A 27,609-nucleotide genomic window follows, 5' to 3' on the forward strand; every position below is an offset into this window, starting at 1 on the left:
CTTCCCCAACCTTCCTTTCATTATCTTTGCAAGCAGTTCTGTTAAGCCAACTTCAAATCTTACTATAGTATTATACATAAAATACACAAACAACGTTCAAGTCGTAACTTAAAAACAACAGATAATCACTTAGCAACAGGGAGATTACCCTCTGTAGGAAACCAAAACGTTAATACTTCTAAGCATTTATCTGTCCCAAGGAGACTTTCCATCTGCAATTTGAACATAACCATTTAAACACATCATTTTTTTGCATCACAGTTTTAATCGTATAACCATATACATTTTTAGACATCTTTAGTTTCTAACACCTCCTCATTGCTGCAGGCATAAATAGCCCCTTGGGAATATGATATTGTGGCAATAACTGAGACCTGGCTCAAAAAAGGACAGGATTGGGTATTAAATATTCCTGGTTATAAAGTGTTCAGGAAAGATAGGGAAGGAAAGATAGGAGGTGGTGTGGCAGCATTGGTTAAGGAGAATGTTACAGTGCTGGAGAGGGAGGATGTCCTGGAGGGGTCAAGGACAGAATCTATATGGCTAGAGTTAAGAAATAATGGAGGTGCCATTACACTACTAGGTGTATTCTGTAGACGACCAAATAGTGGGAAAGATATGGAGGAGCAAATTTGCAGAGAAATTACAGAGAGGTGCAAGAACTATAGAGTAGTGATAATGGGGGACTTCAACTATCCTAATATAGACTGGGATCGTAATAGTGTTAAGGGCAGAGAAGGGGAAGAATTTCTGAAGTGTGTTCAGGAGAACTTTCTTGATCAGTATGTTTCCGGCCCGATGAGGGAGGAGACATTGCTGGATCTGGTTCTGGGGAATGAGGTAGGTCAAGTGGAGCAAGTGTCAGTAGGTGAACATTTAGGGAACAGTGATCATAGTATCATAAGGTTTAGATTAGCTGTGGAAAAGGACAGGGAGCAACCTAGAATAAGAATGTTTAACTGGGGGAAGGCCAATTTCAGTGGGATGAGAATGGCTCTGGCCCGGGTAAACTGGAACAAAGATTGGCAGGCAAAACTGCAGTGGAACAATGGGCTGCCTTTAAAGAGGAAATAGTTAAGGTACAGTCAAGGTACATTCCCATGAGGGGGAAAGGTAGGGCAACTAAAGTCAGAGCTCCCTGGATGACGAAACAGATAGCCAATATGATGAAGCAGAAAAAGAGTGCGTATGACAGATGTTCGGTTGAAAGTACATTTGAGAATCAGGCTATATATGGAAAGGTCAGAGGAGAAGTGAAAAAGAAAATAAGAGGGGCAAAGAGAGGGTATGAGAATAGAATGGCAGCCAACATAAAAGGTAATCCAATAGTCTTCTGTAGGTATATAAATAGTAAAAGGGAAGTCAGAGGAGGGGTGGGTCCGATTAGGGACCAAAAAGGAGACCTATGCATGGAGGCAGAGGGAATGGCTGAGGTACTAAATTAGTACTTTGCATCTGTCTTTAACAAGGAAGAGGATGCTGCCACAGACATAGTGAAGGAGGAGGTAGTGGAGACACTTGATAGTATAAAAATTGAGAAAGAAGCAGTATAGATAGGCTGTCTGTACTTAAAGTAGATAAGTCATCGGGGCGGATGGGATGCATCCTAGGATGCTGAGGGAATTGAGGGCGGAAATCGCGGAGGTACTGGCCATAATATTCCAATCCTCCATAGATACTGGGGTGGTGCCAGAGGACTGGAGAATTGCAAATGTTACACCATTGTTCAAAAATGGGTGTAAAGATAAACCCAGCAACTACAGGCCAGTCAGTTTAACGTCGGTAGTGGGGAAGCTTTTAGAAACAATAATCAGGGACAAAATTAACAGTCAGTTGGATAGGTGTGGATTAATTAAGGAAAGCCAGCATGGTTTGTTAAAGGCAAATCATGCTTAACCAACTTGATCGAGTTTTTTGATGAGGTAACAGAGAGGGTTGATGAGGGTAATGAGGTTGACGTAGTATACATGGATTTCCAAAAGACGTTTGACAAAGTGCCACATAATAGGCTCGCCAGCAAAGTTGAAACCCATGGAATAAAAGGGACAGTGGCAGCATGGATATGAAATTGGCTAAGTGACAGGAAACAGAGAGTAGTGGTGAACGGTTGTTTTTCAGACTGGAGGAAGGTATACAGTGGTGTTCCCCAGGGGTCAGTTCTAGGACCACTGCTATTCTTGATATAAATGACTTGGACGTGGGTGTACAGGGCACAATTTCAAAATTTGCAGATGACACAAAACTTGGAAGTATAGTGAACAGTGAGGAGGAGAGTGATAGACTTCAAGAAGACATAAACAGGCTGGTGAAATGGGCGGACACGTGGCAGATGAAATTTAATGCGGAAAAGTGTGAAGTGATACATTTTGGTAGAAAGAATGAGGAGAGTGTAGGAGTCTGTGCACTCCTAACAAAAACAATGAACTAAACTGGTAGTTAACAAACTTAGTTTAATGCACTGAAAGTATTACAAAACAAAAACGCAGGAGAAACTCTAAACAGGTCTGTACACTAGCTCACTCCACGAGGACTAACTGGAAACGCCCTCCAACCCTGACGTCATCACGTCATCACTTTTCCCGCCGTTGGGAATGTCACGTGACCCACGTGATGACGTCATCGCGTCAGATTGCGATTTTATCGATCCCGCGCTGTTTAAACAGGGCAGACATTAAAAGTTAACAATAATGATTAAAGACAATTGTACAAGTTACTGTGAGAGTCTCTTTGGTGGCTTTGCCACATATGCTCCCCCAGAATTGTCTTTAATGAGGAAAGTCAATCGCCGAGGAGGTCGGACAAGCCTGTTTGACCGACTCCTAAATTCCCGGAGAGGAAAACGCTGAGCAGGTGGCGAGCTGGCAGGTAGCACGGTGCAGTTAGGCGTAGCGGCGGCCGGCCCCGGCGCGGAGGCTGCGCCAGTTCGACCGGTGTTCGAGGTCCAGGTGCGCAGGTTTGAGGCGATCAACAGAGATGTGATCAGGCTTGCCCCCGACGTCGATCACAAAACTCTTGTCCCCGGTCTGTAGAACCTGGAACGGACCTGCATAAGGAGGTGCGAGCAGGGTACGATGGCCGTCTTGGCGCACAAAGACGAACTTGGCCTTTGACAGCTCCCCAGGGATGTTGGAAGAAGGCAAACCGTGCTGCGAGGTCGGAACTGGGCGGAAACACTGAGCCGCGTCCCGATGGGCCTCTCACTGACTGGCTGCAGACCACGGCCGCGTAGGGGATGGCAGGAACTCGCCCGGAACTCGAAGTGGCTGACCGTAAACCATTTCCGCGGCCGACGACTGTAGATCCTCCTTCGGCACCGTGCGCAGTCCTAGCATCACCCGCGGCAGCTTATCGACCCATGCTGCATCCAGAAGGCTGGCCCTGAGCGACACCTTCAATAAACGGTGGAACCGCTCGCACAAGCCGTTTGCTTGCGGGTGATAAGCTGTAGTGCGGTGTAGTTTAGTGCCCAATACTGAGGCCACCTCATTCCATAGTTCCGACGAAAATTGCGGCCCGCGATCCGACGAAATATCCGCAGGGACACCAAACCGGGCTACCCATGATGAAGTGAAGGCTCGCGCGACATCCGCAGAGGTGGTGGATGTCGGGAACCGCCTCCGGCCACCTCGTGGTGCGATCCACCATTGTCAGAAGGTGCGTAAAACCACGGGACAGTGGAAGTGGGCCCACTAGATCAACGTGAATGTGGTCGAAACGCCGCTCCGGTACCTCGAAGGTGGCCAGAGGGGCCTTGACGTGCCGTTGCACCTTGGCCCGTTGACAAACCACACAAGTGTTCGCCCAGTCGCAGATGTCTTTGCGTATTCATCTCCAGACGAATTTGGAGACTAGCAGCTTCTGCGACGCCCGCACTCCAGGATGCGACAGCCCGTGTATGGCGTCGAAAATGCCTCGGCGCCAGGTGGACGGCACAATCGGACGGGGTGCACCCAACGAAACGTCGCAGAGTAGAGTGGTACCTGCCGCATGGAACGGTACATCTCTCGGCTGGAGGCTGGCGGGGACAGAACGAAAGGCCTGAGTCTCTGGGTCGGCAGCCTGGTCGGCTGCCATTCTTGCGAAGTCAATGCCTAATTGAACGGCCTGGACGGCGGCGTGGGAGAGGCAATCAGCAATGACGTTGTCCTTGCCGGCCACGTGCCTGATGTCGGTGGTGAACTCGGAGATGTAAGTCAGCTGCCGTTGTTGCAGAGCCGACCACGGTTCAGCTGTCTTGGCCATCGCAAACGTCAATGGTTTGTGGTCAACAAACGCAGTGAAGCGGCGCCCTTCGAGGAGGAATCGGAAGTGGCGGATGGCCAAAAAGAAAGCTAACAGCTCCCTGTTGAAAGTACTGTATCGACGTTCGTGCCGTTGCAGCTGGCGGCTAAAAAATGCCAGAGGCTGCCATGCGCCATCGACCCATTGCTCCTGGACGGCCCCCACAGTGTAATCCGACGCGTCCGTCGTGAGGGCGATGATAGCTCCTGGCAGAGGATGTGCCAACATCGTCGCGTTCGCGAACGCGGTCTTCGTATCCTCGAAGGCGCGACCCATTTCTTGCGACCAAACCACGGGCTCCTTTCCCGTCTTGCCCCTGAGGGCCTCGTAGAGCGGCCGCATGAGCTGTGCGGCCCTGGGGACGAACCGGTGGTAAAAATTAACCATCCCCAGGAACTCCTGTAAGGCTTTCATGGATTGCGGCTTCAGAAACGCCGCGATCGCCTCCACCTTAGCTCGAAGCGGCGTTGCCCCTGCGGAAGTTATGCGGTGGCCGAGAAAATCGAGCTGCGCCAGGCCGAAACGGCATTTGTTCGGGTTCACAATGAGGCCGTGCTGCTGAAGCCGTCGAAAAAGGACACGGAGATGCTTGAGGTGTTCATCCTTTGTGGTGCTAGCAATCAATGTCATCCAAGCAGACGAACAAAAAATCGAGGTCCCGCAGAACCGAGTCCATAAGGCGCTGGAACGCCTGCGCCGCATTTTTAAGCCCAAAGGGCACGCGGAGGAATTCAAAAAGTCCAAAAGGGGTGATGACAGCCGTCTTTTGGACATCCTGGGGGTGCACTGGGACCTGTTGGTACCCACGGACGAGGTCGACCTTTGAGAATATTGACTTCCCCGCCAAATGTGCAGAGAAATCTTCTTTGTTGGGGATGGGGTAACGGTCGGGCGTCGTTATTGTTATATCCGTGTATCTTAATGTTGTGTCCTTCAATAATCAGACAACAGACTGCAGGGAACGATCAACAGGTGTTTACTGAATGAGGGTTCAAACTGCGACTGTACAGATCACTACTCAGTTTATATACAGGTGTGGTCACTGCCGGTACTACAGGATACAGGAGCTGTAAAAAGTAGTTCTCCCCCTTAAAGGTACATACATTACAATTCCTCCCCTTTTAGATTAACAGTACCATAACACTCATTTAACAATTAAATATCAAACTAATTACAATTAACACTTTTAACATGCAACATTAACTGAAAATAGTCTATTTATAAATTCAGTCTTTGGGGAAACTTCCTGAATCTTTCTGGATAACGCCTTTCCCGAGTGTCTCGCTCTTGGTGCGGAGGCGATTCTAACACCCTGTCGTCAGTTGATTCATCAGCTTCCAATGCTTTTGTTTCTGAGGTAGATGCGACCTGTACTTCGGGTTCCTCACCAGGTACGTATGGCCGAGACATGGGGTTGACTTGTTCCTGTGACTCTAGGATCTGGTCAGCATGGCGTCTCACAATGTTCTCCCCAACATCCACTGTGTACATTAGTGGCCCCTGCCGTGTGCATATCGTTCCTGGTTGCCATTTCTCTGTTCGGTAGTCGCGGGCCAAGACTGGTTGCCCTACATTGAAGCTCCTTGTCGCTTCTCATTGATGTGCTGGAATTGCTTACTCTCAACATCTCTTCGTACATTTGGTCTGAGCAAATCCAGACGAGATCTCAACCTTCGGTTAAAGAACATCATGGCCGGGGCCTGGTTGGTGACTGCATGTGTCGCATTTCTGTAGGCTAACAGGAAATTGTCCACCTTATGCTGCAGTGGAATGTCGTCATCGCACATGGCCTTTACTGCTTTTTTTAAAGGTTTGTACGAACCTCTCAGCCAATCCATTTGTGGCTGGATGATACAGGGCGGATGTGTAATGCCTTACCCCATTCCTTTTCATAAATCTTCGAAACTCTTCGGACACAAACTGTGGTCCGTTATCAGAGCAAATCTGCTCTGGCAAGCCGTTCCTGGCAAAAATGGTCTGTAGGACTGCAATAGTTTTCTCCGTGGTGGTGGAGGACATTTTGATCACCTCAGGCCATTTCGAGTGCGCATCCACGGCTATTAAAAACATTGAGTCCATGAATGGACCAGCAAAATCAATATGCACCCGTTGCCATGGAGATGAGGGCCACTCCCATGGGTGTAGAGGGGCACGTGGTGGTGCATTTTGGACCTTCTGGCATCCTGAGCAGCTCTTTGTCAGGTCCTCGATTTGCTGATCGATCCCCGGCCGCCACACATAAGCCCTAGCAAGGCTTTTAATTTTCACCCCTCCCAGATAACCTTCGTGAAGCTCATTGAGCACTCTCTCCCTTAACTTGGGTGGAATTACCACTCGGGATCCACACATCAAGGTCCCCTGGCATACTGACAGCTGTTCTCTTCTGGATGAGAATGCTGGCAACAGTGAGTCATTTTCGCCCGTGACCAGGATGTCGTCCAAATAACACTGGGTCCCTGGAATCCCTTGCAGGACTTGTTCCATTGCCCTTTGCCAAATAGCCGGAGCTGATGCTACCCCGAACACCAGCCGGTTGTATTGGTAGAGACCTTTATGAGTGTTGATCGTGAGGTACTGTTTTGAGGCTTCTTCTACCTCCATTTGCAGGTACACCTGGGCCAGATGAATCTTAGTGAAACGTTTCCCTCCAGATAGCGAGGCGAAAATATCTTCAATCTGCGGAAGCGGATATTGGACAGTGTGAAGGACTGGGTTCACTGTCACCTTAAAGACCCCACAGATGCGAACCTTCTTTGGTTCCCCAGGCGTATTACTCAACGACCTCTTCATTACAGGAACGATGGGTGTAGCCCACTCGCTCCAGTCCACTTTGGACAGTGCTCCTGAACGTTCCAAACCTTCCAGCTCTGCTTCGACGGCTGGGCGGATCGCATAAGGTCTGGCCTTAAAAAACTTTGGGCTTGCATTTTCCTCTATTTTGATCGTCGCTGTTATGCCTTTTAGTGTTCCGAGTCCCTGCTGGAACACTTCTTGTGCATCAGTTAGCATTTTTGACAGTCGTCCAGGTGTGACGTCGTCATCCTTTTTGGCATCTACAGTCAGTGCTTGTATGGAATGCCAATCTAGCTGTATCTTCCGGATCCATTCACTTCCTAGTAGTGGTGGTCCTCCATCTGGCAATACATATAGGTCCATTTTTGGTGTTTCCTTGCCGTTATATATAACGTTCACCCTTATTTTTCCTTTGAGGTAGACTTTTTGCCCCGTGTACGTCTTCAAGACAATCTTTGTATCTCTCAAGGGTATATGTGAGAATAGCCGCTTGTAGTCCCTTCGGTTTATGACTGTTAGGGCTGATCCTGTGTCCAATTCCATTTTCAGTTGGACTCCTGCTATCTTGAGCGTGACCCAGATAGTTTGGTGATCCTCCGTTTTGATCACATTATGTAGTTTCAGACAACCCAGCTCCTTGCTCCCGGAGTCTGTATCACTCTTCTGTTCGTCTGAACTATTCTCCGTCACCTTATGTACCTTTTTGTACTTCTCCTGTGGAGATTTCTTGCTGCTGGTTTTCTTTCCCGACCTGCAGACTTTTGCTGTGTGTCCTACTTTTCCACACTGTCTGCACACTTTGTCCTTGAACCAGCAATCATTATGGTCGTGTGTTGTTCTGCCGCAGCGATAGCACTTCACTGTTCCGTATGACATTTCATTTGTGCCATATTTTTGCGGTCTCCGTTGTATCTCTGCAGCGCCCCGTGCTGCTGCTTCATGTGATACTGTAATGCTGAAAGCCTTGTCCAGCGTAAGATCCTTTTCTGATAGAAGCCGTTTCTGGGTTCCTTCACTTTGAAGCCCACACACAAACTTGTCCCTTAAAGTATCTGCTAGTCCCGTTCCAAACTGGCAGTGTTTCAATAGCTTGCGCAGTTCCGTTAAAAACTCAGCATTACTTTCATCTTTATGCTGGTTCCTTTTGTGAAACATAAATCTTTCTGCTATCAGCAGCGGTGTGGGGTTTAAGTGGTCCTGTAGGATTGACACCATGTTTTCAAAATCCTTTTCTACTGGCTTCTCTGGGGTTACTAGGTTTCGTAGTAAGCCATATGTTTTTGCACCCATTGAATTCAACAATACCAGCGCTTTCTTGTCATCTGGCACTTCATTCACCTTGCAGTATACTTCTATGCGTTCGACATATGTCGTCCAATCTTCGAATTCATTGTCGAACGCTGTGATACTGCCACTCTTCGGCATTTTTGGGTGTGGTTAGACTGGCTTAAAATGGCGTCTCCCGCGCTTTCCTTTCTTCCCCGCTGCAGCTTAAAATGGCGTCTCCCGTGCTTTCCTTTCTTCCCCGCTGCGGCTTAAAATGGCGTCTCCCGCGCTGCTGCCAACGCCGCTCTTGGCGGTCCTCGTGGCAAATGGCGACGCCCTGTGGGTTTCGTGCGCTGCTCCTGCGCTGCTGCCAATGCCGCTCTCTGCGGTCCTCGTGGCAATGGCAGCGCCTGGCATTTTCCTGTGCGCCTCTCTGCACCGTTGACGCTGCTCGGCCCTTGAACACCGTCTGCGCTCTGCTCTCTCTCGCCTCTCTCCCCGTTGACGCCGCTCGGTCCTGAACACCGGCTGCGCCCTGTGCGCTCTGCTCTCTCTTCCCCCGTCGACGCTGCTCAGCCTTTTTCTGTGCCGCTCGGTCGGCTCTAGCCGCCACTGTCCGGGAAGGGTCTGCGCAGTACCTTTTGCCAGCCCGTTTCGCTGGACCACCGTGACTGGAAAGCCAAGCCTGGCTCTCGACAGCCTCCCCTGCGATGCTCAAATCTCCGCTGGATGACTGGGCGGTTGCCCATGGTCGACGCCCGTGCTTCTGGACTTGACCTCCTTCCACTGTTCTCCAGGAGTGAATCCCTGGGAGGTGATGCAGAGTTGCAGGTAGGTTCGAATCTGCGTCGTCGCCAATGTTATATCCGTGTATCTTAATGTTGTGTCCTTCAATAATCAGACAACAGACTGCAGGGAACGATCAACAGGTGTTTACTGAATGAGGGTTCAAACTGCAACTGATTGTACAGATCACTACTCAGGGTTTATATACAGGTGTGGTCACTGCCGGTACTAGGATACAGGAGCTGTAAAAAGTAGTTCTCCCCCTTAAAGGTACATACATTACAGTTATCTCATTGAGGCGACGATAGTCGCCACGGGGTCGCCATCCCCCGCCGGGCTTTGGGACGATGTGGAGCGGTGAAGACCAGGGACTACTGGACCGGCGAATAATCCCCAGCTTCTCCATCACAGCTAACTCCGCCTTCGCCGCCGCGAGCTTGATGGGCTCCAAACGCTGGCGTAGACGGGAGAGCTGGTTGTCGAAATATGATGCGCCACCCGATGCTTGGCGGTCGAAGCTGAAAAGGTGGGCTTTGTCAGCTCGGGGAAGTCCCCGAGAAGGCGGGAGACGTCGTCGGGAGGTGGCCGCGCACAGGAGACCGAGTGCGGCGCAGCCATGCTGCGCGCACCTGAAATACCGTCGAGCGTGGCGGCGTGAACGAGGCGTCGATTTTTCACATCCACCAACAGGCTGTTGGCGCCTAAAAAGTCAGCGCCCAAAAGGGCCTGCGAAATTTGAGCGGTGACGAAATCCCAGGTAAAGCGCTGGCCACCGAAACAGACTTGCACCCGTCGTTTCCCGCAAGTGCAGATCGTACCCCTGTTGGCAGCTTGGAGGGGGGGACCCCGTCTGCTGGACCGAAGGTCGAGGACCGAGGCGGGAAGTATGCTGCACTGTGCCCCGTGTCACACAAAAAACGACGGCCCGAGATGGAGTCGGTTAAATACATGAGATTCCCGGAGTCGCCGATCGCCATCGTGGCCGCGGGGGATGCACCAGACCCGGTGTTCATGACTCGCGGCGGTCTGTTCGACGGTCTGGGCACGAAACCACGCGGTGGTCGGCAGCAGCGGGCCTTCGGGCCGAAACGAGTGTGGTAGTAACAGTAACCGGCCGTCGGAGGCGCCGGGGTGGGCCCCTCGGGGCGGGGCGTTGCGCGCTGGCGCAGTATTGCTGCCGGACCGCGTAAATTTTATCCGCCTCTTCGAGCGCGATGCAGTCCCCAGTGTCCGATCTGGCGAGGGCTGCCTGGACGTGTTCGGGCAGCTGCGTAAGGAACAGCTCGCGGAACAGGAAACATGGGGGTTCAGACCCCAGGAGCGTTAGCATGTGGCTCATTAGTTCCGAGGGTTTGGAGTCACCTAACCCTGGTAGTGTCAGTAAGCGGCGAGCGTGCTCAGCCTTGGTAAGGCCAAATACCTGCAGCAGCTGAGTCTTGATGGCTACATACTTGTCAGCATTCGGGGGGTTCTCCAGAAGGCTGATGATCCTCGACCCCGTCGAGCTATCGAGGGCGGAGACCACGTACAAATATCGGGTCTGGTCCTGCACGATGTTGCGGAGTTCAAATTGCGCCTCGGCCTGCACAAACCAGGAGGCCGCCTGTTGTTCCCAGAACTGGGGGAGCTTCAAGGCCACAGCGTTGGCATCCATCACTGGCCTGCGTTCCGTGTCCACCGCGAAAAACGATCGCAAGGATTCGGGGTCACCAATGTAGGAGTCTGTGCACTCCTAACAAAAACACTGTGAACTAAACTGGTAGTTAACAAACTTAGTTTAATGCACTGAAAGTATTACAAAACAAAAACGCAGGAGAAACTCCAAACAGGTCTGCACACTAGCTCACTCCACGAGGACTAACTGGAAACGCCCTCCAACCCTGATGTCATCACGTTTCCCGCCATTGGGAACGTCACGTGATGACGTCATCGCGTCAGATCGCGATCTTATCGATCCCGCGCTGTTTAAACAGGGCAAACATTAAAAGGTAACAATAATGATTAAAGACAATTGTACAAGTTACTGAGAGAGTCTCTTTGGTGGCTTTGCCACAAGAGGACATATAAACTAAATGGGACAATCCTAAGCGGGTGCACGAACAAAGAGACCTGGGGGTATATGTGCACAAGTCATTGAAGATGGCAGGACAGGTTGATAAAGCAGTTATAAAGGCAAAAAGGCTTACAGGATCCTGGGCTTCATAAATAGAGGTACAGAGTACAAAAGTGTGGAAATTATGATGAACCTGTATAAAACACTGGTTCGGCTACAACTGGAATACTGTGTCCAATTCTGGGCACCACACTTTAGGAAGGATGTGAAGATCTTAGAGAAGGTGCAGAAAAGATTTACGAGAATGATTCCAGGAATCAGGGACTTCAGTTACGTTGATAGGCTGGAGAAGCTGGGGTTGTTCTCCTTGGAGCAGAGAAGACTGAGAGGAGATTTGATAGGTGTTCAAAATCATGAGCGGTCTGGACAGAGTAGATCGAGAGAAACTGTTCCCATTGGCAGAAGGGTTGAGAACCAGAGGACACGGATTTAAGGTGATTGGCAAAAGAACCAATGGCGATGTAAGAAAAAACTTTTTTACGCAGCAAGTGGTTAAGATCTGGAATGCATTGCCTGAAAGAGTGGTGGAGGCAGACTTCATCTTATCTTTCAAAAGGGAGTTGGATAAGTATCTGAAGGAAAAAAATTGCAGGTCTACGGGGAAAAGGCAAGGGAGTGGAACTAGCTGAGCGTCCGCATGGGCTCGATGGGCCGAATGGCCTTCTTCCATGCTGTAACCATTCTATGATTCTATTCTATGATTGTTTACTAGCTTTCCGAGTTTCATGTCATCTGCAAATTTCAAAATTATGTCCTGTATACCCAAGCCATTAATGGATATCAAAAAGTGCAGTGATCCCAATGCTAATTTTACATTCTTTGCAATGTGCATATTTTCTGTGCTTGGGAACATTTTAATAAAAGATTGCTTAATTCTTTCTAAACTTATAAGCCATGGAGGAAATAGCTCTGTTACTGTCCTCCTCACTGTTTACTACATTTCCGAGTTTCGTGTTATCTGCAAACTTTGAAATGATGCCCTGTATACCCAAGTCCAGATTATTAATATCTATCAAAAAAAGCAGTGGTCCCAACACTAATTTTATATTCTTTGCAATGTACATATTTTCTGTGCTTGGGAACATATTAATAAATGATTGCTTGATTCTTTTTAAACTGATAAGCCATGGAGGTAATAGCTGATAATTTGCCAAATGCAGAATTCAAATATAGTTGTGCAGCAACCATTGTTCTAATAGCTTTTGCAAATGACATACATACGTCATACTTTGTGGGGTGATTAACTGGCTTTGCAGGCGAGAACAAAATAATTTATTCAAATTTTGATTTGAATTTGCTCCAGGCATTTGGGATGTTGTTTAAAGGTGTTTCTCTATGCTCATTGGCCCAGAAATTCGGGTCAGGGGCTTCCCGTGGGTGTAAGCCCCCAACCTGCACTTACCTAGCGCGCCGGCCGTTGAGCTGTGGTCCCGCGTGGGATTCCGATCCTGGGCCTCCTCCAACTGCTGGCGCGCAGTGCTTGCGTATCCCAGGGGCGCAGTTAGTTCGATGCGTCCCCTGGGATCACGTGGGCCATGGGGAGCCAATCGGAGCAGGGAATGCTTCATACATAAGTTTGACAGGAAGGGCTGTCAAACTTATAAATATATAAGCCCCAAAAATCACTAAATCTTCAAATAATTTTTTTTTTAAATCACATTTTTTAAATAAACTATAAATTACATGAAATAACTTTTAAACAATTTAAATTTTTGAAAAAAATAATTTTATTTTCTAACGGGGCTGAAAATAAACTTACCTTTCTTTAAAGTATTTAAAAATAATAAACCTGTGGAAAAAATGTTTTAATTTTAATTAATTCACCACTTACCTTGTAAAAAGCAGGCCTTGCAACTGCTTTTTAAATGTCTAACTTCTGGAGACTTACCTTCCCGGGAAAACCTGCAAAAAAAAACAAAAAAAAAACGTACGTTTGATGCGCACGCGCAGCCTCTCCTGCGCACGCATTCGAACTCTGAACCCCTTTCAGGGGAACGGAAGTGCCGGTTTCCCGCGCATGCGCAGTGCACGCAGGAAACTGGCACTTCCATTGGGCTTACGGGTGAGTACACCGTGCGTACTCACCCGTGGAGACCCGAATTTCTGGGCCATTATTGGAGATCCTAAGAAATCTAAGTTTAGAGGAATCTTCATCAGGTTCTTTGTAAAGAAAGAAAGAATTGCATTTATAAAGCTCCTCATCACATCCTCAGGATGTCCCAGTTAATTATTTTATGGCGTGCAATAAAGTCCCCAACAAAGCAAATGAATGAATTAAAGCCTAGATAATCTGTTTTTTGATGGTGCTGTTTGAGTGGGGAATGTTGGTCGGGACACTGGGAGAACACCCTGCTCTTTTGCAAATAGTTCTGCCTAGAAAGTACACCTGGATGATGTGGATAAGTTGCTCTATCTCGGGCTTCAGCCTGGATTCTGATTACTTGTAACCTGATGTCCACTAAAATCCTGCAAATCATAAAAGGTTTACAGAGGTAGTTTTATGTGATTCTCACTGGGTATCAGAACAGTGTGTTCATAGTTTTTTTTTTATATATCTGCCTCTGTATATTGTTTTTAGTTTAATTAAATTGGGTTGTGTATATGGACTTTCAAAAAGGTGCTTGATAAAGTACCACATAATAGACTTGTTAGAAAAATTGAAGCCCATGGGATTAAAGGGGCAGTGGTTGCGTGGATGCGAAACTGGCTAAGGGACGGACAGCAGAGACTAGTGGTGAACAGTTGTTTTTCAGACTGGAGGGAAGTGTGCAGTGGTGTTCACCAGGGTTCGGTGTTGGGACCACTGCTCTTTTTTGATATATATTAATGACCAAGACTTTGCTATACAGGGCATAATTTCAAACTTTGCAGATGACATGAAACTCAGAAAAGTAGTAAACAGTGAGAATGATAGTAACAGACTTCATAGATAGACTGGTGAAATGGGCAGACATATGACAGATAAAATTTAATGCTGTGGAGTGATTGATTTTGGTAGCAAGATAAACTAAATGGTACAATTTTAAAGGGGGTGCAGGAACAGTGAGACTTGGGGGAGAGGGGGGCGGGTATACAAGTCTCTGAAGGTGGCAGCACGAGTAGAGAAGGCTGTTTAAAAAGGCACATGGGATCCATGGCTTTATAAATAGAGGCATAGGGCCTGATTTTCATTTAGGAGGCGGGACTACAACTTTCGGGGTTGTAGTCCCGCCTCCATCGAGTTCTAGCCAACCCACGCGATTTTGACTTGATTGACCTTGTTGAGCCCGCCCAGTGGGCTCAGCAGGCCAATTAAGGGCCAACCGGCAACAGGTGACGTCACAGATTGATATTTCATCTGTCAAGACCTTTTAACAGATGAAATATCAGCGTTTCACGGCTGTTTGAAGCTGTCAAACACTGACAATCTGTATTCTAAGTTAATTCCTTCCCCTCAGGATGCTTTAGAGATCTCTCTGGAACAGAAAGCTGAATGCTGCAACTTTTGACAGATCGCGGCCATTCTGCTTTCTGTGCCGGTGAGATGAGGGACTCCCGAGACCTGAAGGAAGGAAGGCTGTAAAGGTCAAAACTTCTTTAAACACACCAAACACACTTACCTCTTCACTCATGCATCCATCACTCACCTGAACACCGGACATCTCGAACCCTCCAAGTCCTTCATCCTGACGGCCCGCCTCGTTAACTTGGCGTGGTTTGGAGCTGTCTGGAATCCCACACTTCAAGAATGAAAATAGGGATTAGGCTAAAAACTGCCTGTTAACTACCTGTTAACAGGCAGTTATTTGGCACTAATCCCCTTCCCGCCTTGGGGAGGCGGGTCCCAGTGTGGGGCGGGTACCCGCCTCCTTTGAAACTGGCATGGAGGCGGTTTGGGGCGGGATGGGTTTGTGCCCCCCCAATTTCGGGATTTTAACCCCCCACACGCATCCAATCCCGCCTCCATGGCCCAATGAAAATCCTGCCCATAGAGTACAAAAGCAAGGAAGTTATGCTAAACCTTTATAAAACACTGGTTAGGCCCCAGTTGGAGTATTGTGGCCAATTTTGCGCGCCACACTTCAGCAAGGATGCCGAGCCAAATTATGATCTGGAATGCAACGACGACAACAACTTGTATTTTTATAGCGTATTTAACGTAGTAAAACCCCCCAAGGTGCTCCACGGAGCATTATCAAAAGAAAATTGACATTGAGCCACATAATGAGATATTGCGGCAGAAAGCGGTAGGTTTTAAGGAGTGTCTTAAAGGAGGAAAGAGAGGCAGAGAGGTTTAGGGAGGGAATTCTAGAGTTTAGGGCCTTGGCAGCTGAAGGCACGGCCACCAATGGTGGAGCAATTAAGATCAGGGATACTCAAGAAGCCAGAATTGGAGCAGCGTTGATATTACAGAGGATTACATAGGATATACGGCACATAAACAGGCCATTCAGCCCAACCAGTCAATGCCGGCGTTTATGCTCCACTCGAGCCTCCTCCCGTCTTTCCTCATCTAACTCTGTCAGCATAACCCTCTATTCCCTTCTCCCTCATAGGCTTATCTAGCCTCCCCTTAAATGCATCTATACTATTTGCCTCAACTACTCCCTGTGGTAGCGAATTCCACATTCTCACCACTCTTTGGGTAAAGAAGTTTCTTCTGAATTCCCTATTGGATTTCTTGGTGACTGTCTTATATTGATGGCCTCTAGTTATGCCCTTCTCCCACAAGTGGAAACACTCTCTCTGTATCTACTTTATCAAAACCTTTCATAATTTTAAAGACCTCAATTAGGTCACTCCTCAGCCTTTTTTCAAGCAAAAGAGACCCAGTCTGTTCATCCTTTCCTGATAGGTATACCCTCGCATTTCTGCTATCATCCTTGTAAATCTTCTCTGCACCCTCTCCAGTGCCTCTATATCCTTTTTATAATATGGCGACCAGAATTGCACATAGTACTCCAAATGTGGGCTAACCAAGGCTCGATACAAGTTTAGCATAACTTCACTACCTTTCAATTCTATCCCTCTCGAAATAAACCCTAGTGCCTGGTTTGCTTTTTTTTATGGCCTTGTTAACCTGTGTCGCAACTTTTAGTGATTTGTGTATGTGGTACCTTATCGAAGGCCTTTTGAAAATCTAGATAAATTACATCTATTGCATTATCCTTGTCTATTCTCTCCTGTTACCTCTTCAAAAAATTCAATGTGGTTGGTCAAGCAAGACTTTCCCTTTTGAAATCCATGCTGACTATTCATTATTATATTTTTGGCTTCTAGATGTTCTTCTATTTTCTCCTTTTATTTTTCTTACCACTGATGCTAAGCTCACAGTCTATAGTTCCCTGGACATGTTCTATCTCCCTTCTTAAATATAGGTATTATGTTAGCTATCCACCAGTCCTCTGGCACTATACCTTTTTCCAATGAATTATTAAATATGTTTAGTAATACCTCTGCTATCTCTTCCCTAGATTCTTTTAAAATGCGCAGATGTAATCCATCTGGACCAGGGTTTTTTTCTTCTTTGAAGGGTTGTAGGGCTGGAGGGTTATATGGCTGGAGAAGATAGGGAGGGGTAAGGCCATGGAGGGATTTGTAACCAAGGATGAGAATTTCAAAATCGAGGCGTTGCTTAACTGGGAGCTACTGTAGATCAGTGAGCACAGGGGTGATGGGTGAACGGGGCTTGGTGCGAGTTAGGACATTGGCCGCAGAGTTTTGGATGACCTCAAGTTTACGGAGGTAGAACTTTTGGAGGCCGACCAGGAGTGCGTTGGAATAGTCAAGTCTAGAGGTAACTGTTGAATCCGTGATTCTTAAAGTATGATGTTTTCCAATAACTAGATGGAGGCTGTAAATTAACAATCAACAGGTGTTTACTGGAGGAGGGTAGTCTAAAGACTAACAGTACAGAGGCATGCTCAAGGCTTATATACAGGTGTGGTCACTGCCGGTACTACAGTATACAGAGCTGAAAAAGTAGTTCTCTCTTAAAGGTACATACACTACAATTCCTCCCCTTTTAGATTAACAGTACCCATAACATTCAAATAACAGTTAACACTTTAACATGCACATTTAACTGAAATAGTCCATTTATAGATTCAGTCTTTGGGGCGGCTTCCTGATCCTTTCTGGATAGCGCCTTTCCTGAGGTTCTTATTCTTGGTGCGGAGGCGATTCTGGCCCCTTTTCGTCGGTTAGTTCATCAGTTTCCGCTGCTACTGTTTCTGAGGTTGGTAACTGCATGTGTCGCATTTCTGTAGGCTAACAGGAAATTGTCCACCTTATGCTGTAGTGGAATTTCATCATCGCACATGGCCCTTATCGCCTTTTTAAAGGTTTGTACGAACCTCTCAGCCAATCTATTTGTGGCTGGATGATACGGGGCGGATGTGTAATGTCTTACCCCATTCCTTCTCATAAATTTCCGAAACTCTTCGGACACAAACTGTGGTCCGTTATCAGAGCAAATCTGCTCTGGCAAGCCGCTCCTGGCAAATATGGTCCGTAGGACTGCAATCGTTTTCTCTGTAGTGATTGAGGACATTTTGATCACCTCAGGCCATTTCGAGTGCGCATCCACTGCTATTAAGAACATTGAGTCCATGAATGGACCAGCAAAATCAATATGCACCCGTTGCCATGGAGAAGAGGGCCACTCCCATGGGTGCAGAGGGGCATGTGGTGGTGCATTTTGGACCTTCTGGCATCCTGAGCAGCTCTTTGTTAGGTCCTCGATTTGTTGATCGATCCCCAGCCACCACACACAAGCCCTAGCAAGGCTTTTCATTTTCACCCCTCCCAGATGGCCTTCGTGAAGCTCATTGAGCAGTCTCTCCCTTAACTTGGGTGGAATTACCACTCGGGATCCACACATCACTGTCCCCTGGCATACTGACAGCTGTTCTCTTCTGGATGAGAATGCTGGCAACAGTGAGTCGCCATGTGTTGGCCATCCCTTCACCGTCAAATCATATACCCGAGACAGTGTCGGATCATTGCGGGTCTCCTTCTCTATATCCGCGTTAGTTACTGGCAATCGTTCAATTATTGACGAATAAAATATTTCGATAGGGTCCGCTGCTGGTGCTTCCTCCACAGTAGGCAGTGACAGGCGTGATAGCCCATCAGCGTTTCCATGCTGTTTTGTGCCCTTATACTCTATTTCATATTGGTTCACCCCTAGAAAAAGGGACCATCTTTGTAGCCGTTGTACAGTCATCACCGGAACGCCCTTCTTTGGATTAAAGATGGAGACAAGTGGTTGGTGGTCAGCCAGCAAGGTGAACTTCTGCCCATGCAGATAGTGGTTGAATTTTTTAACTCCCCATACTAGGCTGAGGGCCTCCCTGTCGATCTGGGCGTAGTTGCGCTCGGCTGAGGTTAGTGACCGAGACGCAAAGGCTACTGGCCTCTCCAACCCATCTGGGAATTTGTGCGACAGCACCGCTCCAATACCATAGGGTGATGCATCACATGCCAACCGAATTGGTAGTGCTGGGTTGAAATGGGCCAACACCTCTTTTGATGTGATCAATTCTTTGCACTTCTGGAAAGCTCGTTTACATTCGTCATTCCACTTCCATGGTACCCCCGTTTGCAGTAGGGTGTTCAGTGGGTGTAATACTGTAGACAAATTTGGTAAGAACTTATGGTAGTAGTTCACCAGCCCGAGGAACGACCTCAGTTGTGACACATTTTCCGGTGCTGGAGCCTTGACTACTGCCTCAATCTTTTCAGGGGACTTATGTAACCCCTCTTCATCAATAACGTGGCCACAATACGAGATCTGTTTCTGGAAAAACTCGCACTTGTGGCGATTAGCTCGTAGCCCATATTCCTTTAATCTAGTGAGCACCTTCTCCAGGTTGGCGAGGTGATCACTGTCATTTTCGCCCGTGACCAGGATGTCGTCCAAATAACACTGGGTCCCTGGAATCCCTTGCAGGACTTGATCCATTGCCCTTTGCCAAATAGCCGGAGCCGATGCTACCCCGAACACCAGCCGGTTGTATTGGTAGAGACCTTTATGAGTGTTGATCGTGAGGTGTTGTTTCGAGGCTTCTTCTACCTCCATTTGCAGGTACGCCTAGGCCAGATCAATTTTGGTGAAGCGTTTACCTCCAGATAGCGAGGCGAAAGTATCCTCAATCCGTGGAAGTGGATATTGTACCGTGTGAAGGACTGGGTTCACTGTCACCTTAAAATCCCCACAGATGCGGACCTTCTTTGGTTCCCCAGGCGTATTACTCAACGACCTCTTCATTACAGGAACAATGGGTGTAGCCCACTCGCTCCAGTCTACTTTGGACAGTACTCCTGAATGTTCCAACCCTTCCAGCTCTGCTTCGACGGCTGGTCGGATTGCATAAGGCACCGGTCTGGCCTTAAAAAACTTTGGGCGTGCATTTTCCTCTCTTTTAATCATCGCTGTTATGCCTTTTAGTGTTCCGAGTCCCTCCTGGAACACTTCTTGTGCGTCAGTTAGCATTTTTGACAGTCGTCCAGGTATGACGTCGTCATCCTTATTGGCCTCAACCTTCAGTGCCTGTATGGAATGACAATCTAATTGTATCTTCCGGATCCATTCACGTCCTAGTAGTGGTGGTCCTCCATCTGGCAATACATATAGGTCCATTTTGGGTATTTCCTGGCCTTTGTATATCACGTTCACCCTTATTTTTCCTTTGGGGTAGACTTTTTGCCCCGTGTACGTCTTCAAGACAATCTCTGTAGCTTTCAAGGGTATATGTGAAAATAGCCACTTGTAGTCCCTTTGGTTTATGACTGTTAGGGCTGATCCTGTGTCCAATTCCATTTTCACTTGGACTCCGTCTATCTTGAGCGTGACCCAGATAGTCTGGTGATCCTCCATTTTGATTACCTTATGTAGTTTCAGACAACCCAGCTCCTTGCTTCCGGAGTCTGTATCACTTTTCTGTTCGTCTGAACTACTCTCCATCACCTTATGTACCTTTTTGTACTTCTCCTGTGGAGATTTCTTGCTGCTGGTTTTCTTCCCTGACCTGCAGACTCTTGCTATGTGTCCTGCTTTCCCACACTGTCTGCACACTTGGTCCTTGAACCAACAATCCTTCTGGTCGTGTGTTGTTCTGCCGCAGCGATAACACTTCCCTGCTCCATATGACATTTCATTGGTGCCATATTCTTGCGGTATTCTTGCGGTCTCCGTTGTATCTCTGCAGCGCCCCGTGCGGCTGCTTCGTGTGATACTGCCATGCTATAAGCCTTGTCCAGCGTAAGATCCTTTTCTGATAGAAGCCGTTTCTGGGTTCCTTCACTTTGAAGCCCACACACAAACTTGTCCCTTAACGTATCTGCTAGTCCCAATCCAAACTGGCAGTGTTTCGATAGCTTGCGCAGTTCCGTTAAGTACTCAGCATTACTTTCGTCTTTATGCTGGTTCCTTTTGTGGAACTTAAATCTTTCTGCAATCAGCAGCGGTGTGGGGTTTAAGTGGTCCTGTAGGATTTCCACTATGCTTTCGAAATTCTTATCCACTGCCTTCTCTGGGGTTATTAGGTTTTGCAGTAAGCCATAAGTTTTTGCACCCATGGAATTCAACAAAACCAGTGCTTTCCTAGCATTTGGCACTTCATTCGCCTTGCAGTGCACCTCAATGCGTTCCACATATGTCGCCCAATCTTCGACTTCATTGTCGAACGCAGTGATACTGCCACTCTCCGGCATCTCTGGGTGTGATTAAACTGTCTAAAATGGCGTCTCCCGCGCTCTCCCTTTTTCTCCGCTGGCACAAAATGGCGTCTCCCGCGCTTTCCTTTCTTCCCGCGCTCGCCCTTCTTCTCCACTACGGCTTCTAAAATGGCGTCTCCCGCACTTCCTTTCTTTCCCCCGCAGATGCTGTTCAGCCCTTGAGCCCTGGCTGTGCTCTGCACGTTCTCCTGTGCGCCTCTCTCGTTGCCGCCGCTCAGTCCTGAACCCGGCTGCTGCTTTACCCTCTCTCTCTTTTTGTTTTCCGTCGACGCCGCTCAGTTTTCAACCCCTGGCTGCGCCCTGTGCGCTTCACCCTCTCTTACCCCGTCGATGCTGCTCGGCCTTCTCTGTGCCGTTGGTCGGCTCCAGCCGCCGCTGTCCGGGAAGGGTCTGCGCTGTACCTGTTGCCAGTCTGTTGCTGGATCGTCGTGGCTGGAGAACCAAGCCCAGCTCTCAACAGCCTCCCCTGCGATGTTCACTCTCTGCCGGATGACTGGCCGGTTGCTCGTGGTCGACACCCGTGCTTCTGGCCTCGACTTTCTTCCACCGTCCTCCCGGAGCGAATCCTTGAAAGGAAATGCAGAGTTGCAGGTAGATTCGAATCGACCTCGTTGCCACTGTTGAATCCGTGATTCGTAAAGTATGATGTTTTCCAATAACTAGACTGAGGCTGTAACTTAACAATCAACAGGTGTTTACTGGAGGAGGAAAGACTAACAGTACAGAGGCATGCTCAAGGCTTATATACAGGTGTGGTCACTGCCGGTACTACAGTATACAGGAGCTGTAAAAGTAGTTCTCTCTTAAAGGTACATACACTACAACAATCCTACCTCTTCACTCTTTTGAGCTACATGTTCAACCCCCTGATGCGGCCAATCCACGCGATTTTAACTTGATTGACCTTGTTGAGCCCGCCCAGCGGGCTCAGCAGGCCAATTAAGGGCCACCCGGCAACAGGTGACATCACAGACTGAAATTTCATCTGTCAAGAGCTTTTGACAGATGAAATATCAGCGTTTCACAGCTGTTTGAAGCTGTCAAACACTGACGGTCTTACTTCTAACCTGAGTCCTTCTCCACAGACTCAGTTAGAAATCTCTCCTGCACAGAAAGCTGCAGGCTGTCACTTTTGACAGTTCGCAGCCATTCTGCTTTCTGTGCCGGTGAGATGAGGAACTCCCGGAACCTAAAGGAAGGAAGGCTGAAAAGGTATGTAAAACGTATTTACTCACTTTAGACACACCAAACACACTTACCTTTGCACTCATGCACACATCACTCACCTGAACACCGACATCTCGACCCTTCGAAGTCCTTCAACCTGACGGCCCGCCTCCTCTAACTTGGCGTGGTTTGGAGCCGTCTGGAATCCCACACTTCAACATCAAAAATAGGGATTAGGCTAAAAATTGCCTGTTAACAGGCAGTTAATTGGCACTAATCCCTTCCTGCCTCGGGTAGGTGGGTCCCAGTGCGGGGCGGGTTCCCGCCTCCTTTGAAACTGGCATGGAGGCGGGTTTGGTTGCGGGAAGGGGTCGGGACCCCTGATTTCGGGATTTAACCCCCCCCCCCCCCCCCCCCCGCATGCCTCCAATCCCGACTCCACGGCACAATGAAAATCCTGCCCAGGGTGTCTCATGACATGGACATTTTGAGGACGCACTATTTTCACAAGATTTAAGCAATCTTTAGCTGAAGGTTGACAATATTCAACAGAAGGCCATTTTCTACAGGCAGCCTGCGAAATTGCTTTTCTCACAAACTGGATAAGTACAGGAATCCCGCCCCAACCGCGGTTTTGCCATACGCGGATTTCAAGTATACACGGTTTCCTCTCTGCGACAACTTTTGCCAACCACGGCAGTGAATTTTGCGTATACGTGGTTTTTAATTTAGGGTTAAGGTAAGTAACATGAATTTATTGCTTTTATATTTTTTATTGTGTTATTTGAACATTTATACTGTATTTGCCAACCGCGGTTTTACTAACCACGGGGGTTTTCAGGGATGTATCCCCTGTGGTTGGGGAGGGATTACTGTACTTGAAGTGGAAAAATTTGCAGGGCTATGGGGAAGGAGCAGGGGGTGGGACTAATTGGAGAGCTCTTTCAAGGAGCCAGCACAGGCAGGATGGGCAGAATGGCCTCCTCCTGTGTTGTATCATTCTATGATTCTATTGCTGTTGCACTATTTAACATTATGTAAATAAAAATGGGAGACCTGTCTGGGTGAGAAGATGATTTGACCTGTCAAAGCTCATCCCTCTATTAGAGGATTGACTGTATTTTAAACAACCCCAATGTCTGGGGCTCTGCTACACTCCATAGCAGATTATTCTAATACTTTTTTGAATAAAGAGGTTCTTCCTGATACGTTTTAAATTGATTTTTAATTGACATCCATTTTTGTCCTACTTTTCTGAGCTGCCTTGTTATTATTGCTTGGGAGAGGATTTATGCAAGAATTAAGCTTGTTTTAAAAAAAATAAATTGATGCTCACACTAAGCTGATCTTCAGTTATGTTTAACGGAGTAAATTGCTTGTATTGAAATGAAGTAAGTTTGCCTTAAATTTTTCTCGTACTAGGTCAATTACTTCGACTAAAGATGTTCCGAAAAGATCATGGCTCCTGGATGGTGATGTTTTTTTCCGCTATTCTCTGCCTATTCATCTTCTCTCATATTTACAACCTGTGCCTCTTAATCGCTGGAAATATGAGGTAAGTTTGGCAGTTTTATATCCGATTCAATCACCCGTAGGGAACGCCAGCCAGCTTCAATGCAGGATCAGCACTAAGTAGAACACCTCAGCAGCAGTGAGCTCCCCAACCTATATTTAGTCTTGAAGAAAAAAGCCTCTTGCTGCAAATTGCAGAGGAAGCACTGGGCATCAGGTTAAAAGTAACAGCAGCGATAGGAAACCGGTAATGGGAAGCCTCCCATGATATAAGCAGCTGTACCTGCTTGCATTTTCCATTTTGATTTTCATAGCTTACTTCTACCTTTTAACCTGAACTTTGGTTGTCCGCACATGCAAGAAAGAAAGGGATATCTGAAAATGTATTTTAATGCAATGGAGAACCTTGTCGTTCCTCTCCCCCGCCCCCCCCCTGCCAAATCACAAAGTGTAGCTTGACGGTTAAACAGTGACAATTTTTCAGTTCATAGCAGACGGCTTTTGCTGCTGCTATTGATCAACAACCGCCTGGCAGGAGAATATATCCCCTTTTTAAAATAAACTCATTGTTTGGACTTTCCAGGCTGATCCCTGTGATTTTTCTCCTTTTAAAAAAAAAAAAAAAAAAAAAAAAAAAAAAAATTGTAAAGCAACAACCCAAGATTGTGATGAATGCTTTCTGGTACATTGTGTAGTGCATTGCGGGATTAGGGAGCTACAGTTGTACTGAACTAGCTTCAGTGATTCCGAAACGTTCGTCCGGTGAGAACACGGCATCGATCATGGGTGTAACTCAACTGATGCTCCTGCTCGTTACGACAAAGAGAGCCCATCCGAGGGAGGGGGGCACTGCAGCTTTTAGAATTGTACTCGTATTACTTTGGCCTATATTTTCTTTGTGGAAAAAAAGATTGCTTTTAGACTTTATAGAAAGAAAGAAAGATTTGCATTTATATAGCGCCTTTCACGACCACCGGACGTCTCAAAGCGCTTGACAGCCAATGAAGTACTTTTGATGTGGAGTCACTGTCGTAATGTAGGGAAACGCGGCAGCCAATCTATAGGGAAATTTATAGGAAAAAGAACTATTGATGCATGTTTGTGGTCAAGAGGTTGCTCACCTCGATTAGCCTGTTTTGCCTCGGTTGGTATTCATTACAAAATGAGCACTCCAGCTCCTTTGACGACTATTATTGCAGGATTATATTGGGCGGAATGAACTGATCTCCTCTATTGAGCATCATTAGCCAGCAGTAAACCCTAGATTAAATCAATAATTAAGGGGTGGGGGGGTGGTGTAGTGGACTGAATTAAACTTGAGGGGTAGAAATTGGACCCAGGCAGAAAACGGGGGCAAAAAAACCCAATTCCGCGGGGCTATGACCCACACCCCAAAGGTACCTGAAATGCATTCGACCCCATATTGGGTCAGGCGATTTTTTTCGGGCGTCCCTGGCAGCAGCCTAAAGCAGGCATATTAGGTCCCTTCCTGAAATTGGGCTGCCCTGGGCCTGCTCCGTTCAGGCTTTCCTGCCGTGAGTGCGGCCTTACAAACAGCCGCTTAAAAAAGGTGAGCTTTGCTTTTTAAAAAAAAAATGTTCACGTGGAGCCTGGAGGAGCAGGAGCGCTCCACAGTATTCCTGAGGGCCTCTGCCGGCCTCTGTTTGTATCCTTCACATTTCCCCTTTCCCCATCCCCATCCCTAGCTCTTACCTGAGGGCTACTGCCAAGTGAGGCAGGCGGCCCAAGTTGGATCCCTTGATGTGGGTGAGCCGCTTCTGGTGGCGCAGTAGGCGCTGGTAGCTCATCCCAATTATTCCCATGAGGCCTGAGGCCCAATTTCGATTGGTCCTCGGGCTCCCTGTCCGGGTGCAGTGACCGTTCCCTGCACCTGGATTGCGCTGACCTAGCGGCGCGAGCAAATTCATAACGCAAAGGATATTCATATCACGTTCGCACGTGCCATTAGAAAAAACTTGAGTTTGAGTTCAATACTTTGTCTTCTTAACAGAACCACTTAGTCACAAATACGATAGCAAAATACTGCTGATGCTGGAAATCCGAAATAACAACAGAAGATGCTGGAAAAACTCAGCAGGCCAGGCAACATCTGTGGAGAGAGAAATAGAGTCAACGTTTCAGGTCCAAACCCTCCTTCAGAACTGAGGAAAAAAAGGCAGGAAATGAAACAGATTAAAAGGCCAGTTTGGGGGCTGGGAAATGGGGGAGGGGATGAAAGAACAAAAGGGAAGTGAAGCCTGGCCGCCTGTCATTTCAATTCACCGCTCCATTCCCACTCGGACCTCACCGTCCGCAGTCTCTTGCATTGTTCCACGGAAGCTCAGCGTAAGCCCGAGGAACAGCACCTCATCTTCCGATTAGGCACTTTACAATATCGAGTTCAACAATTTCAGATCATAACCTCGGCCCCTATTATATTTTTATATATTTTTTATCCGCACCTTTGGTTTGTGCCTTTTCCTTTTTTTCTCTCCCACATGGCAGCTGTCTCTCATTCTGCCAGCGCATTTCACACTTCATCTAGAGCCGTCTTTTGTCTCTTTACCTGTCCTATTACCATCTCGTCTCGCCTTGAATATCTCTTAATGTCTCTTCACTTCCCTTTTGTTCTTTCATCCCCTCCCCCATTTCCCAGCCCCCAAACTGGCCTCTTAATCTGTTTCATTTCCTGCCTTTTTTTTCCTCAGTTCTGAAGAAGGGTTTGGACCTGAAACGTTGATTCTATTTCTCTCCCCACGGATGTTCCCTGGCCTGCTGAGTTTTTTCCCAGCATCTTCTGTTGTTACTTAGTCACAAATCTGGGAATAGAAGTACGTTTAAGTTATAGAATTATTGGGATTTGTGAATGATAGCTTCAAAGATTTAAGCAATGTTTGTGTTTTTTTAATAAAACTGTTAATGATAAAAGTAAAATAAAAATGTTAAATGTTAACAAGAAAGAAACATAGCTGAAAAGGACGCCTGGCACATTTTTCAAAAGGCTATAGAGGCACCAGAGAAGGTGCAAAAAAGATTTACAAGGATGATGCCAGAACAGAGATTTTATAACTATCCGGAAAGACTGAACAGGAAAAGAGACAGCTGAGGGGTGACCTAAATGGCAGTCTTTAAAATGATGAAAGTGTTTGCTTGGGTAGACAGAGAAGATGTTTCCAGTTGTGGGGGTGATAAACTAGGGGTCATAAATATGAGATTGTCACCAATAAATCCAATTAGGAATTCAGGAGAAACTTCTTTACCCAGAGAGTGGTTAGAATGTGGAACTCGCTACCACATGGAGTAGTTGAGGCAAATAGCATAGATGCATTGAGGGAGAAGCTAGATAAATACATGAGGGAGAAAGGAATAGAAGAATATGCTGATCGGGTTAGATGGAGTAGGGTGGGAGGAGGCTTGAGTGGAGCATAAATGCCAGCATAGACCAGTTGGGCCGAATGGCCTGTTTCTGTGCTGTAAATTCTATATAATTCTATGTAATGTCCTCATTGATAAATCGGGTATGGCCCGGTAGATGGGGAATTCACTTTCTAGTTTTGTCTTGTCTTTGCCATGAGCTCAAAAGGGGGTAATCGTGTGAAAATACTCACTGAATTTGGTAGACGAGACCAATGGGGGACCGAATAGCATGATCGGCACCCGCAATGAAGATTCACTGTTTGCACCTCGAGGCACACGTGAGCCACGGTGCTGTTCAACTTCTCTGACCGCTCCTGAGAAAGAGTCCACAACTCCCATGTCGAGTCTCTCTTGCACAGATAGTGACAAAGTGTCCACTCTGGATTTGTGTGGCTCTGCTCTGGGGTTGAAGTTCTGCCAAGACTTCAGCAGTCGGAATGCAATAAACGTCGTTATTTGTGAATCTTGTGCCTGCAGAGGAAGGAAAAGATTCCAGCGGCTTCTGCATTTTTATACAACTGCCCGAGAATAAAAATCCCAGTTTTGTCTGCAGA

At 47.4% G+C, this 27,609-nt stretch overlaps 1 protein-coding gene across 2 annotated transcripts in view; it reads left to right on the forward strand.

The window, feature by feature from the left end:
- The window catches only part of tmem117 (transmembrane protein 117), a 336,326-nt gene that overhangs the window by 103,456 nt on the left and 205,261 nt on the right, over positions 1-27,609 (forward strand). For both annotated transcript variants that reach the window (XM_086009384.1, XM_086009385.1), the window contains one exon: positions 23,549-23,681. In XM_086009384.1, coding sequence (XP_085865510.1) covers positions 23,549-23,681 — 133 coding nt within the window. The remainder of the gene's footprint in view (positions 1-23,548; positions 23,682-27,609) is intronic.

The sequence above is a fragment of the Somniosus microcephalus genome, chromosome 16, assembly GCF_052327205.1.
Source record: "Somniosus microcephalus isolate GS21.2 chromosome 16, FLI_Smic_1.0, whole genome shotgun sequence".
Lineage (NCBI taxonomy): Eukaryota > Metazoa > Chordata > Chondrichthyes > Squaliformes > Somniosidae > Somniosus > Somniosus microcephalus.